At 38.6% G+C, this 21,229-nt stretch overlaps 1 protein-coding gene across 15 annotated transcripts in view; it reads left to right on the forward strand.

Annotated features, from left to right (window-relative positions):
* Nucleotides 1-21,229, forward strand: part of Pde4d (phosphodiesterase 4D) — a 1,424,195-nt gene that overhangs the window by 1,351,365 nt on the left and 51,601 nt on the right. For 14 of the 15 annotated variants that reach the window (XM_048800091.1, XM_048800095.1, XM_048800089.1 and 11 more), the window contains one exon: nt 19,178-19,290. In XM_048800091.1, the coding sequence (XP_048656048.1) occupies nt 19,178-19,290 (113 nt within the window). Of the gene's footprint in view, nt 1-18,496; nt 19,092-19,177; nt 19,291-21,229 lie in introns of those variants that run through there. The other variant, XM_015497282.2, reaches the window with a different exon arrangement.

Consider the following 21,229-nt stretch of genomic DNA (forward strand, 5'->3'; position numbering starts at 1 on the left):
TTAAAGACTGCAATAGTTTCTGCTTAGACAATGACATCAACAGTAAGCAGGAGAGAAGTAGAGGGGACACTGGTGATGCTGAATTGGGTCTTAGAGAATGCAGCAGTCCAGTGGGTAATGATTCTGACATGAGGTAACAGCTATCCCCTTCTTGGAGCAGATAGTGGAGCCCCTCTCCCCAATACTTAAAACTTTGTTATATAGATTTGTTATATCTTAGATAACAAATATACAGATTTTCACTGTTATAAACAAATAGGATTGAGATTTATGTTTCAGAATCTATGTCACTAAATTTGACAGCTTGCATTTATGACAGTTGCCATTTTTTTTTTCCCCGTAAGGGAGCTTGAGCATGACATTCTTCTCCACCCAAGTATATGTAACCATCTTTCTGTGCATTGGGGAATCCAAATGAGACAGCCAGTGCTTCAGGGATGCATAATGGGCAGAAAGATTCTTTGTAGGAGGAAGGTATAATGTTGGAACAATTTGTAAAAGTTGAGTGTGTCCCTGATAACTGCAGTGGACAACATAGAGACATAGTTCTATAAAGTCACCTCCCTGGTTGACTCATTGACATTGTCCACACAGACAGCGTGTCAAGTATATACAAATAACAAGTTTACTACTCTAGGTAAACTCTTCATTTATCCAGTGGACAGACTTATATGGAGAAGCACTCTTTGAGGAGCTAGGGATTTGGCAATAAATAAGATAGCCATGTTCTATAACCTCAGAGAGCTTACACATAAACGGTTTTGCTTTAAAATATTGTACCTTGAGAAATATTTGTGCTCTGGTAATATGACCACAATATGTCATTCAATAAACCTTTCAGGCATGAGTTGGATCCATCATAATTTAGCCTGAAAGCTATCATATTTGTAGGAGGAGAGAACAGTGGCTTTAGATGGCAAAGTATGGAAAGTGATAGGTTCGAAAAGCTCCTCTGAGAGCTGGGGATGTGACTCAGTGGTACGGACTTGCCTGCTGTGCACAATGCCCTGGGTTCAATCCCCAGCACTGACAAGACCACAAAACAAACAACAGCAAGGAAAAAAAACACCAGACCCTCCAGCTCTTCAGTTTTTTTAAAAGACTTAACAAGAGCAGTATACTTAAAAGATTGAGTATCTAAGTAAAAAGAAAATTTTAAACCTCCATATGTTCAAATGTATAAATGAGTGAGAAAGGGGGTTTTGGAGAAGGAGAACTACCTAGCAATGAAGGCAATGTTTTTCTTCTTTAAGACAAAGAGAATTTGGTTCATCAAAATGGCTTCCAGGCTGGAATAAGTTCCAAGTAAGGCCAGAAAGACAAATCTCTGAAGCCTACAGGAAATCCCAAAGTGGTTCTTGTAGGATTTTGTTTGGCAGATTTTTCTAAAAATTATTTTCTGATCATTCTGGAGCAAGCAGTTAACTAGCAATGTATCACTACACAATATTTTTTTTAATCCCGTAAGCTAAAAATCCAGTCATCCAATATCCAAATCTCAGCCTGGCCTATGTGAACACATTTATTGTTAAAACTAAGCTATGGCCCTAAACCATGAGGGAATTGGAGTTTTATAATTCGTAATTGTATTACTGGAATTGCATTTAGTTGTGAATACAAATATTTAAGTAGAAATGGCTTTAATAATATTTCTCTTTCATGTTAAATTGAAAAGTAGGCAGTCCAGAGCTAGTGTGGACACGTTATTCCATAAAGTCTTCAAGAACACACACTCTTTCCATTTTGTTGATTTCTTAGATGTGAACTCTGTACCTAAATTATAATCACAATCTAATGTGGCTACTCTAGCTCCAGTCATCAAATTCATATTCAAACCAGTTGGAAAGAGAAATGAATAAAGGTATACGACAAGTATCTTTTTTAAAAAGTTCCTGGAATCCCCACATAATGGTTCTACTATCCACCCATTCACTAGAACTTAGTTATATGGCAAAACTTGGCCATAAAGGTGTCTGAATGTTTGCTCTATTTGGGACACTCATGCTTAGGAGAAAATTGAGATTCCTATACAACTAATGAAGAAAGCACCAGTAGTAAAGGACAGCTAACAGTCTTTGTCATACTATAGTTATTAATAATGCTGCATGTATTTTTGCAGCATAATTTATAGGATGATCTTTTACCACATGAGATTAGCAGCTGCAGTGTTCAAGAAGTGTGTTCATTTCTGCTAGACTCTTTTTTTTTACTACCCTGGGTAAAGGTTTAAAGATGAAATGTGTGAGGCTGATTAATTTTAATGGCACATGACAACCTCAAAGCTTACATGTCCACCTGGAATTAGGAAAGGAGAAACCAGTAGCACAAAATAATAGTAGCCTGAGTTCTTGAAACTGATGCTCTTTATGTTCTTATTAGCTCATACCCTCATCTAAATTTGAATCATAGGTACATTTTGACCTTACTGAAGAGAAAGTCCTAACATCTCACATGAGAATTATGGTGCTTGTTCTGATAAGATGGTGCTGCTGCAAGCATGCCAAAATTTGATAGCTACAAATAGGGAGATCTGAAAGGAGAGAGGCAGGGTGGTAATTTCTTTTGCCTCTACTGCAGTGTCTTAGATTAAGACGTAGTTAGCTTTTTGCTGACATGAGGAAGGCGTGCTCCTTACTAGGGAGGGTGAGCAATCACAGAGCTGACTTAATTTCCAACAGTGTTTATAGGAGCACCCAAACATGATGTAGCCAAATGTTCCTAAAAGTCTGAAGTCATTTCATTTCTTCCGTCATGATGAGAAATTAAAGCCCAGCACAATTACATCCAGTAGTAAAAAGAATCCATTAAATGGCCATTGTTATTGAGTGAATGAAGTGAGCTTTTGGATTACTTTGACCAGCCATGTTTTAATTTTTGTCTGTCCATTCATTGAAAGCACATTAGAGGGTCTTAACTGATTTTGACAAAATAAGCCATGCTGTTAAGGTACAGTTTAACCTGAGACACATAAGTTTAATTTCTAGAGTTTCCAAAAGAGTATATCTTCTAGATTTCACTAAATTTAGGAATGTAATTATTAGGGATTCTTTGTTTCTTGTGTGCATTGGAGACCCAAGATTAAAAGAAAGATTTAAATTTAGAGATCTGACTTTTTTCCCACCAAGAGTCTCTCTATAGACAGGCATCTCTGTTTTTTTTTTTTTTTTTTTTTTTTCCAGAAGGAGACTTAACCTCCTGATTCATGGACTAAGAGAGCTGCCCTCATGGAGGAAAGTCCTGGCAAGGTGTGGTAGTAGACTTCCAAGCAGGGTAGCCTTGGGCAGCTAAATGATAGACAATGAACTCTCCCATAAATAGGGTATCCGTAAGATTTAGCATCCAAACCAGGACACTTTAGAGTGAAATGCAATGGTATTGCTAACTATGCTACAATAACAGATATAACCTGGTAAGCTCCAGGCCAATTGGGAGGTATGCACCCCCTACCCATAAATTACAGGGGCAGTAGATATTAAAATAAGTAAATGTGCCTAGAGAATCAAAGCATTAGTGGATCATCAGGAGAGAACAATAGGTGATAAGAGTTATCCTACCAGTGATTCCTCTCCCCTAGCATGAAAGTTACTCTGGTTATATGATATCCCTAAGTATGAAATTTAAAAGTTCCTTGGTCATATTCATATCCATTTAAAAGTCCAGTTATTGATGCTCAGGTGCAGGAGAAGATACAGAAACATTATAGAAAGGTAGTCTTCATAAGGGAAATGCTGCATATGTTTTCTGTTCAGTTCAATTCAACAAACATTTATGGACACCTAGTATGTGACAGTAAGGATTTAGCACCAGAATTTGATATGGTCCCAACCCTGGAGAAATTCATTCTACTTTTAAACAAATCATTGAAACAGATTTTTTACAGACTTAGTGACTTAAAGAATTAACTTCTGCTTTAACCATCATGCGTTGAACATATTTGCCAGTCTCTATCTTTATAGAGAACTCCTTCTAGGGGGATATCCTGGATTTTCCCCAGTCACCTATGAGTGCAAAGTGTAACATATTTTGCAAATTCTGATGACTAGTTTCTAAGTGGGGAGGAACATGGACACTCTTCCCATGAAGTCTGAGTTTACTGACCCAGTCACATGTCTGGGAAGCATGCAGAAATTTATTTAGAAATCACTGTGATTGTTCATTTGCTGACCTCTGGTCTATGGACACCTTTAAGTCAAAGGTCTTTTGAACTAAGCTTCATATTATGAGTTTCTTATAGAATACCAGTTTTGCTGCGTTGAAAAGGGTTCAACAAGTATTTATTGAGAAGTAATGAGTCAAACCAACATTTAAGTAGACAGGGATGAATCATTTAACAACCTCTAGTTTTCAACTTTGTCAGTGGTAAGGACTCATCCCAGTTAAAACCAATAAAGTATGTAAAGTATGTGAACTCCCTCCAAACCTGGGACCCCATTGCCTTGAACCTCCTCCTGTTTCCCTCTCCCACTGATGTCAGGACTGACTCCCTCCTGCTCCTACTAGGTGTAGCTTGTCATCTGGGTCATCTGAGTCTATGCAGAGATTTGAAGGAAATTTCACAGAAAGGAAGCAGACTAGGAAAGCCAGGAGCTTGATCATTCAGACTGAATGATGATCAAGTGACAAAAAATAAATTGAATCTTAAAAAGTAACCCAACGTGACCAAATATGCAGAGTTGAGACTCTGAGAAAATTTACTGACAAAGTGCGGAGGTGGAGGTGGGATCAGGCACAGGGGACAAAGCTGGAAGTGAGGTGGCTTTTAGAGTGGCTCAAAAGATTAACTGAAGTTTGATGAAAACTTTAGGCATTAAAAACCTATAATATGGTCTTCAATAAGGAGAAATATTATTATTACAATTATTATTATTGAGAGATATTATTACTGTTAAAATATTAATAATTTAATAATATTATTATTATTGTGCTTTGGGAATATAAGATCATGTAGGAGGTTTTAAAAGAGGAGAACACCAGAAATGTACGAAATGTGTAGTTTCGCCAAGAATATAAGACTTAAAGGGCTAGAAAGGAAAATGAGGGCCAAATGGAAAGATGTGTCTTTCCTACTCATTCATCAATGAAAGGGTGAGAATATATGGTAGTCTTTGAGAAATAGTGATCCTGGTTCTGCTGGGTCATAGGTCATTGGTAGGTCAACAGGTTCAAGTATTTTTGGTCAGAGTGCATTCCTCAGATTGCATCTCTTAGGGGTCCAGTTGGTCCAGGGACAGCTGAGATCATTTGGCCAAGATCATTCCTGGGTCACTATTGGAGTCAGGAAAGGAATTTCTGTGTTTTGATTCCAAACCAAATAGTCGTTCAAATGACTACAGATTCCAGAAAAAAAAAAAAAATTTTTTTTGAGTTGTGTTCTACAGGGTCTTGCTGTGCAGCTTGGGCTGCTGTGGAACTCCTGGGCTCAGGTGATCCTCCCACCACAATCTCCTAAGGGCTGAGTCTCCTCATCACACTCTGCCCAGTAAAAGTATTTCAATTTCTCTGCTTTGAAATTATCTTGTCCATATGAGCTCTTTGCAAAATACTCTCAGGAAGGTTTCTGTCACTAGTACTAAGCACTATTGCTGTCAGAGATGCAAACTGGTCACTAAGACCCATACAAATACAAAATATTAAAGTAAACCGTACATAGCAAGGATAAATACTACTTCATGTTAAGTTCTGTTCCTAGTTTCTACATACAGTGCCAAATATATACGTGTGTGTGTGTGTGTGTGTGTTGCATATATTGCTTCAGTTGTATTTGGATTTGCTTTACATTATATAGATGGAGTTTCTTCTGTTAGTTTCACTTGAACTGAAAAGCTCAGTGTGTTAAACAAGGACTCTAAACAAAATATGCCATGAGCATTACAACACACAAATGTTGTTTATGGTAGGAGTCTGCCACCATCCCTTTTTAAACAAACACAGGTAATAAAACCTTCTCCATTCCTATACACATTTTTTATACTACTAGGAATCAATGCCCACATGTCTTCAAGAATGGACACAATCAACAACAATATTCATGGCACTTCCCACTTGAAACAAATCTTCTGTATCATAGTACGAAACAGAGTTTTTACTGTGGTTCACTGACAAAATGTAAGTTATTGAATGTCATTTAAATCCCCACCTCCAAAAACATGTATGAGTAGCCTGGGACCTCGCAAGACAAGGAGGGCTTCAGAGGAGCTGAAGTTCCTGTCATGGTCATCGTTGGAAGGTCTTTCAAAATATCAAAAAGCAATGGTTCGGTCCTTGAAGGAGATGAAGACAAGACACTTTCAAGATGAACAAGTATAATTATTGAGGCAGCAAAGACAAATCTGAAAATTAATTAGATTTACAGGTTTAAATTACAAGGTAGAATGAAATGTTCAGAATCTTCTTCATGGGTTAGGTTTATAACCAAAATTTACATAAATGAAGTAAATAACTACAAGTGAAATAGTGGATGCACTGAATATAGTAGTGTTAGAAAATTGAAGAATTCATAAAAAGTCAACAATTTCAAAGTTTACTTCAAGAATTAAGATATAAAAGGCAATTGAAGAAGAATATGAAGTCAAAAAGTTGGTCACACATAATAATTAAGTTTAATAAACCCGACACTTGTTTTAAATTGAAAACCTTTTACTCATACTAATGCCTTAATTATCACAATGCAGAATGTGCATACATTACACGGAATTACTTAAGCTAGCAAATATTCTCTGAAGATATATATATACACAGACACATATGTTATGTTATATATGCTATATGTATGAATGTTATACATACATCATATACAACATGTACATTATATATTTACATCCATATATTTTCAGACAGTGGGAAGAAAAAATGCTATACAATTGTTTTTCTCTTTCCACGAAGCTCTCATTTAAGCATAGAACTGGAGCAGTATTTAAACTTTAAGTTTACAAGATCAAATCATATAAAAAATTATCAAAAATAAATGATCAATGGTAGAGCATTTGCCTAGCAGGCCAAAACCCTTAATTTACTCCCCAGCATTGAATAATAAAAATTGTGGAATAGTATGATTTTTAAAAACTAATCTTAAAGTTGAATAAAATATAAATGACATGCTTCATGCATCTTCCTTAATTAAGAAAACTACAATTTTGATTTTTCAAAGAAGCAAATGAAATTAATACTGTTAATTGTGTTAATTTTCAGAGAGGTGTAGGAATTGAGTCCCACTAGTACCAAAAATATGTGCAGGACTGTTCTGATGGTATTGTGTTTTAGGAAGAGATGGGGAGAAAATGGATTGCTATTTTAAAAAGCATCCCATGTGTTACAGGCAATAGGCTTGCCAGATACAGTGGCACATGCCTGTAACCCCAGTGGCTCAGGAAGCTGAGGCAGGAGGATTGCAAATTCAAGACTAGCCTCAGCAACAGTATGATGCTAAGCAACTCAGTGAGACCCTGTCACTATATAAAATACAAAATAGGGCTGGGGATGTGGCTCAGTGGTCAAGTGCCCCTAAATTCAAACCCTGGTAGCCCTCCCCAAATAAAAAAAAAACAGGTAATAGGCTCATAAATACAGTTTTTTAAAAAGATAAATCATGTTTTCAAATTGAAACCAACAAAAAAGAAATTGGGATACGGATCCATGATTTTTAAATTAAAGTTTGTCTTAATATTCAAATAAAATGTGAAAAATGACACGGGCAATCTTCTAGAGGATGTATGTTTAATCCTATTTTGCAAATGAAAAAGCTGAGGTGTAAAGTAGCTAAGTTGCCCATGTTCTCCACATCCCTGTTGAGTTGCAGAGTCAGCGTGTGAATCTGAGTTCTCTCCATTGCTCTATCACGGTAGCCTCTAAAACGGACACCTCCAAACCTCAGCCTTGCACTCTGCCTCTACACTGCTATAGTGTTCTCCACTCTCCCTCCTTGTTTCATCTTCCCTGGCTACCACTGCACTTACTCCATGCCCACAGTATCCATTAGCTCCAGGAAATACATTTAAGTATTCAACTCTATTTCCCTTCTCCTCTCTGGAAGGAGTCTACTCTGCCCAGGCCATTTACCACCCACCCACATAATCCTGATGTAGGCTCCAGGCATTTCCAGTACCTGAAAAGAATGCCTGCTGAGTCCCTCCTCCCATAGAGCCTCAAACCACTGACTCAGTTGAAGACCTGCATCCAGGTTGGCCTTCCTCCTGGCACTCTGTGTTCTTAGCTTCAGCTCATACCTTCCTCTCCATGCTCTGATCTTCAGTAGCACTCGCAGACTGAATGATTTATATGTCACCTTACACTGCCTCTAGGGAGCAGCTATCATATGTCTGATTTTCTCATCCAGATATTTTAAGGTCTTTCCTAGGTCCAGGCCACTGAATCTTTCGTTTTCTTGTATTTTACAGTGACCAGTATATTGGAGAATATGTATCAATAAATAAATACGAATGGGTGTTTTGATTGCTCTCTTCCTGGGGAAAAGAGAGAACTTGAAGGAGGAAAAGAAGGAAGATTACTCCCTGACCATTTCTCAATAATGGGCTGTTACAAAGGCAGGATGGGGGGCAGGTTGGTAGGGAATGTCCCTAGAGGAAATTTCAAAGATGTGGGCACCCAGAGAATGAGTGACTTTATGTTTCAGACGTATTTGATATGCTGGTATAGACAGGTGTGGGACAAAATTTTTCAAGCATGCTTCAAGAAATGATAATTGAGCTAGGTGCAGTGGCACAATCCTCGCTACTGGGAAAACTGAGGCAGGAAGATAATTCAAGGTTAGCCTCAGCAAATTAGGGAGACTGTCACAAAATAAAAATAAAAGGACTTGGAATATAGCTCAGTGGCAGAGGGCCTAAACCTAATCAGTGGATTAATCCCCTGATAGAGATGAAGTGGTACCTTTCGGTAGGTGGGATAAAATTAGAGGAGATAGATCAATTGGGGCATGCCTTTAGGATTTATATTTTGTCCCTAGTGAGCAAAGCGCTCTTTCTCTCTCTGTTTCTTTGTTGCCATATCTTGAGCTGCTTTCCTCTACCATGACTTGATGATCTTCACCATCTTGGGCCCAGAGCAATGGAGTTGGCCCTCTGTGAACTGAAACCTCTGAAACCATGAGCACTAAATAAACTTTTCCTCCTCTAAAATCATTCCTGTTAGATCTTTTGGTCATGTGTTTATCAGTACCTTTATCAATACCTTTATTTCTCAGGATATCTTGATTTGAAATATAAAGCATCCATACCTGGTACATGAAAGGGATCTTTGACAGTATTTAGTCAGTTCAGAAACTCCCACTAAAAAAATAGCTGACCCCTTCTGAGTTGACCACCACTGGACAACCTTAAAACCAGCACCTAACCACGATGATACGGTGTCAGATCAGAGAATGAAAGACTGTGAGAGCTGGTGTCACTGAAGGCCATCTATGAGACTCCTTATTTTCTCTAAAGACTTATTTGTGCAGTAATTGACAGAGATAAAGATCCAAAGGCTGTTGTACTCCAAGTTTGATTGGATAAAACATAGGTGCCTTCCCACAATACCATGGGAATAAAATTGTTGTTACAAAGGTATGTAAATAACATGCATAGTTTTAATACTTATTTTTAAGTATTAAGCATAGTTTTTGTACTTATTTTATTATTAAAGTATTGAAACAATAGATACAAGCTCCCTCATTAACATACTTTAATGCCCTCTTTGATCTTATGTTGCTGAAACACAAGTTTAGAATGGAATTATCTTAATCCAAACCTATGGATATATAGTCTGTCTTGAATATCAGTGACAAAGTCTTAATATCTAAGTCAGTTCTGGCTTCTAGCACAAAATACCATAAATTAGGTGGCTTGGAGAACAAACAGTTATTTTTCCCAGTTCTAGAGACTGAAGTCTGAGATCCGGGTGTCAACACGGTCAGGTTGTGGAGAGCTGTTTTGGGGGTTCAGGCTGCCGTCTCTTCTTCTTCATTGCCTCCTCACATGGCAAAAGGGCAAGCTAGCTGTCCAGTCTCTTATAAAGACACTAACTCCATGTATGAGGGTTCCACATTCATGAACTGATTACTTCCCAAAGACCCCACCTCCAAATACCATCACAGTGGAGATTAAATTTCAACTTATAGATTTTAGGGAAACACAAACCTTTGGTCCATAACAATATTCTTCTTTTTAAATTCTGACTCTTCCTCTTAAGTGATTCTTCTGCTCTTTGCAACTTCTCTTCTGAGCATTGTCCAGAATTTTCTCCTTATTTCATTGTCAACCCCTATACTGGCCTATCATTCCCCAAATCCTCCTTTCATTCCATTCCCAGAGCAATCGTTCTAGAAGCAGATTTGACTACATGACTTGTAGCATAGAAGATGTTTTATGAATCGTTCAGAAAAAGACAATAAGCTTTTTTTCCCACATTTTTATTGATGCATTATAGTTATATATAATGATGGGATTTGTTACATATTCATACATACTCACAATATAGCAATATAATTTGGCCAATATCATTCCCCAGTACTTCCCCCTCCCTCCCCACTTCCTACCCCTTGGTCCCTTTTCCTTTAGTGATCTCCCTTTGATTTTCATGAGATATGTCCCCACCTTTCTTTTCCTTTTGCCTCTCTAGCTTCCACATATGAGAGAAAACATATCACCATTGATCTTCTGAGTTTTGGTTTCACTTAACAGGATGGTCTCAAGTTCCATTTTCCTTCAAAGGCCATAAATTCATTATTCTTTATGACTGAATAAACCTATATTTTGTATTTATACCACATTTTCTTTATCAATTCATTGATAGACACCTAGACTGTTTCCATAGTTTGGCTATTGTGAACTGTGCTGGTATAAACATGATTGTATGCATGTATCACTGCAGTATGATGACTTTAATTCTTTTAAGATAAATACCAAGGAGTGGTATTGCTGGGTCATATGTTGGTTCTATTCCTAGTCTTTTGAGGAACCTCCGTATGATTTCCATAGTGGTTGTGTTAATTTATAATCCCTCCAGCAGTATAAAAGTGTTCTTTTTTTCTCCACATACTCTCCAGCATTTATGATTATTTGTATTATTGATTACTGCCATTATGACTGGTATGAGATGAAATCTCAGTGTAGAGTTTTGATTTCTATTTCCCTAATTGCTGATGATGCTGAACATTTTTTCATATGTTGATTGGTCATTTATATTTTTTTCTTTTGAGGAGAGTCTGTTTAATTCATTTGCCCATTTATTAATCAAGTGATTTGATTTTTTGGCATGAAGTTTATTGAGTTCTTTATATATTATAGATATTAATCCTCTGACAGAGGAATAGCTAGTAAAGATTTTCTCCCATTCTGTGGGTTCTCTCTTGACATTCCTCTTTTCAATAGTTTCCTTTTCTGTGCAAAAGATTTTTAATTTGATGTCATCTTGTTTATTAACTCTTGGGATTATTTCCTGAGCTTTAGGGGTCCTATTGAGAAAGTCATTCCTGTATCTATATGCTGATGTGTTAACCTTACATTTTCTTCTAGGAATTGCATAGTTCTTGGTATAATTCCTAGGCCTCTGATCCATTTTGAATTGATTTTTGTGCAGGGTGAGAGATAAGGGTCTAGTTTCATTCTTCTACAGATGCATAACTAGTTTTCTCAGCATCATTTGTTAAAAAGACTATCTTTTCTCCAATGTAAGTTTTTGGCATCTTGGTTAAGGATCAGATGGCTGTAGATGTGTGGGTTTGTCTTATGTTTTCTATTCTGTGCCATTGATCTATGGGTCTGTTTTTATGCCAGTACAATTATGTTTTTGTTACTATAGCTCTGTAGCATAATTTGAAGTCAGGTATTGTGGTGCCTCCAAAAGCCATAAACTCTTAAATACTGTTCCAAAACTACTTCTCCACTTTTATCTATGCCCATGGTCTGCCTAACCTTCCCATCTTCATCTGCTTGTGGCTCCCTGTATGGCCTGTGTGTTCCAGCTAGCAATGACATGTGTTTGTCCTCTGTTGCCTCCTGTTTTCTACCTGGTCAACTCTAGATTTCATCCTTAAGGGCTGACCTTGCTCCTTTCAGAAAGCTGTTCCATGTCTTTCGAAAGCTGCGTCAAGTGGCACCTCTTCTGTCCTCCATCTCTGCCTTGTATTTACACTGCATCATACTGACTGCCTGGTTTTAGTGGACAATTTACAATACTGTGCTGGTTCCTCAATGGAGCCTAAAGTCCAAGGTCATTTCCTTCCATTTAGTGTACTCAGAAACTGACATATAACATATGTTCAGTATTAGTGTATTAAAATGAAAAGATCTTCATAACCAGTAGAGTGTAAACTTGAGAGTAGACAGTAACTTTTGGCTACTTTGTCATTGTTAAATCTCCATCATTTAGTGCCTGGTATATACTATAAATGTGCCTAAGATAAGTTGTTGAATAAATGAATGAGTTTATCTAAAATATAGCACTTCATATTTCTTGTGTTTGGGAGAAATCACTTTTAATTTAAGCACAAATAAAATAGGTATCAAAAGGACATTAGATTTACTGTTATGGTGTCCCATGGTAGTATTATTTATGTAAATTCTGTACCAAATCTAGCAGCAAGGTTTTCCTAAAACAAATTTATAAATTTTATATTTTTAGACTGACCCCTTTCTCCATTTCTTGAAAACTTTTTTTTTCTTTCTAGGTATCTTAAAAACTGTCCCAGTTACCTACTAAGTTATCTACTGGAGTCCTAGGTTTTCCCTAAGTATTAGTTGATATATTCACTTTAATTAATAAGATTATTTAAGTTAGGTACTGAGATAACTCCAGGTGGAAAGGAAGGTTAAATGGAGGAGGATGTGGAAAGAATCTAAAGGAAGCAATGCAAGATTATTTGACTCACAATCTCTCACTTAAACTAAAATAACCTACAATGTTCTTGTTGTCTCCCCAATCTATAGGTGAAAAAATAAGAATGCACAAAAATTGGGGGAATTGTCTTGGGATTGTGGTTTGTAAATAGTGGAATAGAGATTGGAGACATCTTCCAGTTTCTCTCAAGGAATGATATTGCTTATAATAACATACATGTTGTGTAGAGCCACCAACCCAGATATCTGATTAAGCTTGGCTCAAACTCAAATTGTTTGGACAAAAATTATTCTTAAGTCAAATTCTAGAAGTTTTTCTCCTCTTCCTCAGCCTCTTCTCTCAGCTCAGGTAAACATTCTGCTCAGGCCTATCTGGCCTTCAAGTGCAATCCCTTCAGTGAGTTAAAACAACTCAGCAATCTGTGCCTTCAGGAACTTTACCAAAGATTGAGGGAAGGGAAAATTTAAGGAAGGACTTACTCTTTAGACCAGGCTGACTTCTTTCTCTGCCCACCCCCACCACCTGCCTCTCACATGCACAAACTTCCTTCTCAGGCAATCATCCTATTCTTCTGGCTTTCCTGGGTAGAAGAGGCCACAAATTCATCTTAACCAACCCATAGTTTCTCAAGGCCTGGACTTCTGTCATAAGTAGGCTTATTAAGCACTTTCTTGCAGGCAGGTTCTCTCTGAAAGAAATTCTGATGATACGCACCCCTCTTCTCATGACAGTATGATTAAAAATTCAATGACTAGAAGGTTGTAGTTTTTGAGAGCAGAAAGCCTACCCCTCTCCGGTCACACTGTGCAGTCCCTCTATTCATGCCTGACCATGTTGGGAGAACATATGCCAATGTAGGGTTTTAATACAGAGGTTGTCTTAGTAAGAATAATCATCAGAGAAGCAAATGGTCTATAAATTATTTAGTTTTATTCTAGCAATAATATGGTCAACGATAATGGTCTCACTGACTGCAGCCTTGACTCCTTCAAACCCATTTATTGCACATCCCAAGAATTTTCTAGCTAAACTAAAATCAGATAGCGTATCACACAGCTCTCTGAATTACTCAGTGGCTCCTACTTTTGAAGATAGTCCAAAGCTCCTACCTGCTGATGCCTGAGAAGATTTCCATGGCCAGTGTCTGCAAATTTCTCAGATTTCTTTAGATTTTTTCCCCAGCCTCTTTTCCTTTGAGCAAAGTCCTATTTATGACAACTCAGTTTTCTACACACACGTACAGACACATCTTGTTGATCACAGTTCTAGGTGTCTGCTTGTTTTCTCCTAAATATCCCTTTCACCCTCTTTACTTGCCTTCTCTTTTCTTCTGTAGGACTTCGCCTTTTCCTCTTCACCTCTGTCCCAGTCTGATTTAAATGGCCCTTTTTGATAATCCCATAGCCCATGTACTTCATTCTTTGAAAGTACTTTCTACTATGCAGTATGCTGAAATTGTCTCCACTGCTGGGTTCTAGGTTCCCTTGGATAAGGGACACACATGTAATCATCTTATTCCCGCAGACTTTAATAAAGTATTTGACACACAGCTGGTGCTAAATAAATGCTGGATTACTGCTGGGACCAAAAGTCAGGGAAACTCAATCCTGTGTTTATTTCACTTAAGAGGTTCTACTATAGCCTTAGGCAGCACTGGTGGGGGTGGGGTGGGGAGAGGTAGATACTGGAAAGGTAATACTTATCTTCACTTTGGACATTTTTTGAAGTACTGAGTGAAAGTTTCTATATATTAAAAGATTTTAAAATACTTCAAAACAAGAACTCAATGCCAGAAATTCACTTGGAATCAAAAGCAGCTTGCCACTGGCAAGTTTTGCTTAAACCTATTACATGTACACATTGAAAGAGAATCCAGGGCCTTCATGTATTTCCCATCAGATAAAATTTATAGAGGAAAAAAAAATTGTCAGCAAAGTTAAGAGCTAACCTGCACAAATCTCTTACTAGAGCAAAGTCCGGGAGTATCTCGCTCAAAGCAATACATGGTGAAATAGAAATCATTTTCACCAGTTCTACCTCCACTTTCAACTCCTTCCTTAAAAACAAGGAGGAGACTTTGCCAGGAATAAGGAGAAAGTGGATTTGGTTAGAAAGGTATCAAGTATTTGCATGTAGGAGCTGTTTAATGGGATCGTTTTAATTTAAAAACGATCTGAATCAGCTGTGATAATTTCTATTTTAAATTAAGAATATGCAAATAGTATCAGAAGTAAGTCATGGATTTGTTGGACCTATTCTCATTTGCAGCAATAGGTCTGTCTAGGAATTGCGACAAACTTTAACCCTGCAAATGTTGGCCAAAACCCAACGTCTACACAGTTACACATCCTGTAGAGTGGATCCATTTACCTCACTGGTCAGCAGGGCTGTAAGTTGTGGGTGAGAGTAATGGATGGAACATTTCACAAGAAAATGATCTCAACCTCTAGCTCACTGCTGTGGCTCTGAGCTGGGGACTTTTTGCCTTTTTCAAAGGGAAGCTGCTGCTTCAGCATCCTCTCCAGGAGCCCCTGGCACTATTTCAGGCTGTGTGTCTGGGGAACCCTGTGCGCATCACAATGACGGAAGCCAAGTGCTGGCCCACAGGCACTGAGGACTGTTTGTTCATGGGAGGGTTTGAGCAGAGCCCTGGTGTTACATAGTTCAAGGGTGCCTTGGAGAAAACCAATGCTGCTGGGGGTGGGGGGGGTGCCAAAGGCTCAAGTTCTTTCTCAGTTGCTATTCCATAGCCCTCTAATGCCTTATGGATATTAGCCAATAGTTTTTACTTGGGTGTTTTTCTCTCTTTAATTCTTCGATTTAGTGTGATTTTGGATAGTTTAAATAAAAGGGTTTTCATATATATATATATATTTTTTAAAGTAGGGCTATGGTGTATACTATTCTTGGGGGCGGGTATTTTATTAATGAATGCAGTATGTGTTCTTGGTAAAAAACAAAATTAAACTCTTTCACTGTTTTTGACCTGCCAGCTGTAGATGGCATTTAGGTGTTTTATGTGGTGACTCAGTTTCTTGTAGGATAGCTGACAACTGCTCATTGAGGCTTTTTTCTTTCTTTTTTTAAAAAATATATATTTTTAAATTTTAGGTTGCAGTGGGACACAATACCTTTATTTTATTTATTTATTTTTATGTGTTGCTGAGGATAGAACCCAGGGCCTTGCACGTGCTAGGTAAGCGCTCTACCGCTGAGCCACAACTCCAGCCCCTCTTTTTCATTTTCAATGGTAGGGATAAAAAGGCTAGTTACTCAATGCCTTAGAACACTTTGGGTTAAAATTCCTAAAAATGAAGGCTTAAGGATCCTGAAAAATTGTGGCTAGCCATATTACCTATTGACTTAGGAATGTGGAAAAAGTGATATTCTCAGTTCTATGCTAATATCAACAATAATTCTTTATTGAGCAACAAGTTTATAAAACAAACTGTTCTTTAGTCTGTGGTAATTATTTTCTGACAGGTATTTAGATATGTTCTGGGTCTTTGTGTGTGTGTCATTTTTCAGACTTACATAGGATATTGTAGAAGATGTTAGAATTTAAAACACCACATTGTGTTGGCACATAAATCTTGATAGTCAAATGGCTAATCCATGATTTGAATTTAAAATGGATCATCTGAAATAAATTGCCCTTTTTGTCATTATATTGCCTTCCTAAGAGCAAATCCTATATCTAACTGCATGAGGTCTCTAACCTGAAGCTTTCCTGAATTGCCTTTCCACATTAAAAAATAAAGGCTGAAATATAATACTTGGAACCATATCCTGCTAGGTCTGAGACCTGAATTTGTACTTCTGATTTCAGAAAAACTTTAGAAAGTTAAATGAAGTTGAGGGGTGGTACAGGAGACATTTTATGTATTGGGAGGTCCCCTGGGTCTCAGGCTTTGAGAGAGTTGAATTGCAGGGGAGATGAATATAGAGAGTCAAACCTTAGAGATATGAGAGGAGGACTCCTGGCTTCATATGACTGAAAAGATGATAGTGAACACTTCCTGCACAATGCTATACCCATCTACTAACTATGGACAACTCAACTGACTATAAAATAAGTTAATTTCCTCTTACAATTTCCTATATCCCTATTTTATGTAGCAGAAGGAGGAAAAAAAAACAAAGCCATGGAGTAGAGGTACCTATGGCAATTAGGTAATGCTATACTTACATATGGAAAGGATTCAGTAAATTGAAAATGGTTGCATTACAGCCATAGACTGAAACATTTGAGATCTTAGGTTGTGGGACTACAAGGGACTTTTCTATGTGTGTAATATTTTACTTTTCAATAGGAAGCATGTAATATTTTTATAGCCTTATAATCATGGAAAAACTATACTCTTTTAAACTTACAATTTAAATTATCTTTAAGGTTGTTCCTTCTTTTATGGTTAAAAAAAAAGCGTCAATCTTAAATTTTAACCAGGCAAGGTTTAGGTGGTTGTTCATCCACCTAAAATATGTATTTACAGAGATACAGAGATTAGTGTGAAGGGGGCAGGTGGGGGGGGAAGGTTTGCACAGAATAAAAGAGACAAAACCTACAGTACTCAAAGTGAAGAGCAAACAGTTCAAGAATTCTAGATAACAAGCCACGTGGCACATGTAACAAATAGTTTGAAAGTTACTGTAACCTTTACAAATTTTCTGTAAAAACCTGTCTGGAAAGTCCCAGGATCCTGAAAGTTGGTCCATGAAATTCTTTGTTGTGCCACTGTTAATTTAAGCGCAGACTCTCTTCTTCATCAATATTGATAGATTGGAGGGCTCCCTAAAGGGACCCCACAACTTCATGTAAGCTTTTAAGTGTTTTTCTTTGAATGACAAAGTTTTATAAGATGGATAAGATGGACCCTTGGGACTTTGGGTTTTCTTTCCTTTGGAATGGCTTGTTTAATTCCATGCTAAAGCGTGATCCATTTATGTTAAGGGAGGAGTGAACCATGGTCCCCTGGGTTGGCCCTTATAAACAGAACCATTTTGCCTACATTGCCTTTAGATATGGTCTTTTGTGTTTTACCGCTTTTGTAGTTTAGTCTGCACATGGTGGGGTAGAAACACCCTTTCCAGACTTTTGTCCTTGGCCTCACATCATCCTGGTCTTGTGCAATTCCACAAAGGAAGCACGTATTCAGGACATGTGTGAACTCCTCTTACTCTCTGGTTCATTCACGTCGTTGCTCCTTTAAGATAACTCTTAGGGTAACTCTTTATGTGAATAGGCAGCACAGTACATTGTCAGACTCTTAGGCTTTTGGACCTAAAAGCACAATGTTTTGTTTATGTTCACCCCCCAATTTAGAAATCTGCTACTTAGCGGGGTGGGCTAGGTACTGAGAGAGTCTGCTTTTGATAGAAATGTTCTTATTCCCCCAACTCAGCTCCCTTAAAGTAAGTCCTAACCCCCAGAAAGCGAACCTCATAAACCCTAAAACATAAACCCTCAGAAACGATTTTGCGGGTCTTCAATAACCTCGTTCAAGCCTAGGAGTGCAAACTAGGAGGCTCTGGCAGTCCCGGAGACCCAGAGGGCCAACCGCTCGGCTGCATGTGCAGGGTCCCCGCGGGGCAGGTGCTCGATCGCACGCGCCTGCGCGTCGGGTCCCCCCTGAGCCCCGCCTGAACCCCACGGCGNGGACGCGGCGGGTGACACGGACAGGCTTTTGCAATTCGGAATCTTTTTGTAAGGGAGTTGAGGAGGAGCCAGACAGTGCCGAGGGGCGTGAAGGGGAGAGTTCCCGGAAAGCCGCGGCTATGGAGCCGCGCTGCGCCCGCCGCCTGAGGACTTGAGAAAGAAAACAGGAAACGTGGTGGCCGCGCACCCGGCCACGGCTGATTCATTCGCTTCAAGTGCCGAGCATAAGGCTTGGCAGGCGGGGCGGGCGCGGGGCCGGGGACCGAGGAGACCCGGCAGTGGACCCGACGTCGTTCTGCGGGACGGCTGCTAGTCGTGCGCGCCATCCCTTTGCCATCCTCCAGAACTAGGACTAATACCCGCCGCGCTGTCCAAAAGTCGCATCGTGGTTATTCCACCTCCGTTCCCGTAATAAAAGTTGGCTTGTCGCACTTCGCACGCCCTCCCTGGGGGCCTACCCGCGACGTCAAGCTGGAGAAACTGAGCCTTCCAGTCGCGAACGGCCCCGCGGGTGGAGACTCAGCCCCCATCGAGCTGCCGGGTTTGGCAATATGAAGGAGCAGCCCTCATGTGCAGGCACCGGGCATCCGAGCATGGCGGGGTATGGCAGGATGGCCCCCTTTGAACTCGCTGGCGGCCCAGTGAAGCGCTTGAGAACTGAGTCCCCCTTTCCCTATCTCTTCGCAGAGGAGGCCTACCAGAAACTGGCCAGCGAGACCCTGGAGGAACTGGATTGGTGTCTGGACCAACTAGAGACCCTGCAGACCAGGCACTCTGTCAGTGAGATGGCCTCCAACAAGGTAAGTCCCTGCTCTACTGTCATTGATGCCCCTAGACTGCTGATTCCCAAGCTGGTGAAGCACCAGTCCCTGTGGCCCCGGGAAATACAGGGAGATATTTGTCATGCTCACTGCATGTTAGCTATTATGCTTTAGAAGAGAGGTTCTTGTTTCCATGCCTTCCTTCTCACTTTCACTCACTATAGGTAAATTACACATTTTGCAAAATCAACTTTGACATAGTTTGATCAAATATCCAGGACACAGGGTTCCTAAGTGACATTTTGCCCTTGCAACGAGAAACCCAGTAGGGTCTGTTGGCCTTGCATATTTAAAGGTATTCTTGAGATTCCTGGTTGGAAATAAGAGTTGGTGGATGTCAATGAAATCACTTGGATCTCACCACCTACTGCACTCAAACTCAGAACTTGGAACCTCATTTATCTAGTTGTCAGGATACCCTGTTAGACCTTTGCCTTTATATATTCTGTTGGCCATACACATTCATAGTTAGAAGCTTCATTATATGATCATTGCCTTTTCTTTTGATCTTGAAGAAGACCAGATTTCCGAGGTCATTTAGTTTCAAGGAGGTTTCAGCTGGACATTTGTGCCATATGTACAAAAGTGCTGGTCTTGGCAGTTAATGGAATTTGGGGGACTGATAAGTAATCTTCAGTATGAAATAGCCATAAAATAGCCTGGAAGTTAAGGTAGAGTATTTTCAGTTTTGCTGCATTTTAAAAAAATAAGCCCTGTTCTTTTTGTCTATAGTTATGCAAGGAAATAAATTGAATTATGTGTGTTTTAATGATTGACTGGCTGAAGGGGCAGGAGAGGAGGCATGTGCATGTTGGATGCAGATATCTGAGGGATGCAGCTAGTAAGGACTGGTAATATTGTGTTCAATTAGTAATACTTGTTTCTTAAAGATACTTATGTGTTTTAGCCACCCATTTATTTGCAAGGTCAGGAAGGTGATGGCCATTTTACTCTTCATGTGTACATGTATTTCAGTGAGTGATGCTTTTTTTTTTTTTTAGCTTACTATAGTTTTTATCCCACCTGTTTTTTCCTCATGCAGTTTTTACAAAAACTGTAGCATCACAGATACTTGTCTTATCTGTTAACAGTTCTTATATAGATAGCATTGCTGTTTAAGTAAAAAGTCGTCTTCAAGCAAATAAAAGGGGTCCCCAGCCACTGCTTGAAGTTAGTAACCTGCCCATATGCATATTGACCTACCCATGTATACACTGATGATCAAATCAGGTTTTTTATTATATAAATTTGGGTCTCATATCTAAATTTGGCATGGCTTCTCTTAGAATTGCTTTCTTATTGGGACTCTTAATTCCTGTAGTAGCATTAGATGCCATTGTTCTCATGTGGCTTAAAAAATCTTATTTTTATAAACTAGAAATAGAGATTGTTTTTCTTTTTCATAATTTGATTCATAATAACATTCATAATCACAGGAGATGTATGCCAAGTATCTCCAGTGTCCTAAATGCTGAGTGAGAGCATTCTGCACTGGACCTGATCTTAATTCTTTGTCTGTTAGATTGATTCTATGTAGTAAAAGGCAGAACAAAATTTGGTTATCTAGTGAGATGCATGCATTTATTTATGTTTTTGAGATGATTTGACAGTACTTTTTAAGCAAAATGTACCTGAAAAGCTAGTTCACTTTCCTTAAAACTCATATTCTTAATGATGAAACTTAGGTTTAAGTTTAAAAATTGATGTGAAATTGAACAATATATTGTGATTTCAACTGTGAAATAATTTATCTATACTTTAAGGTAAAAACATTTGGGGTCACAGCAATTGCTCAAAATGACAGCTTTCTTTTACAAGTACCAAATAAGAGGTTTTTTTTTTTTCTTGTTTTTTTTTTTTTTTCCTGCTTTTAAATCTTCTCTGTGACGGCTCTCAACTTTGAGTTAATTTACATGAT

This window comes from Marmota marmota, unplaced genomic scaffold (genome assembly GCF_001458135.2).
Source record: "Marmota marmota marmota unplaced genomic scaffold, marMar, whole genome shotgun sequence".
NCBI lineage: Eukaryota > Metazoa > Chordata > Mammalia > Rodentia > Sciuridae > Marmota > Marmota marmota.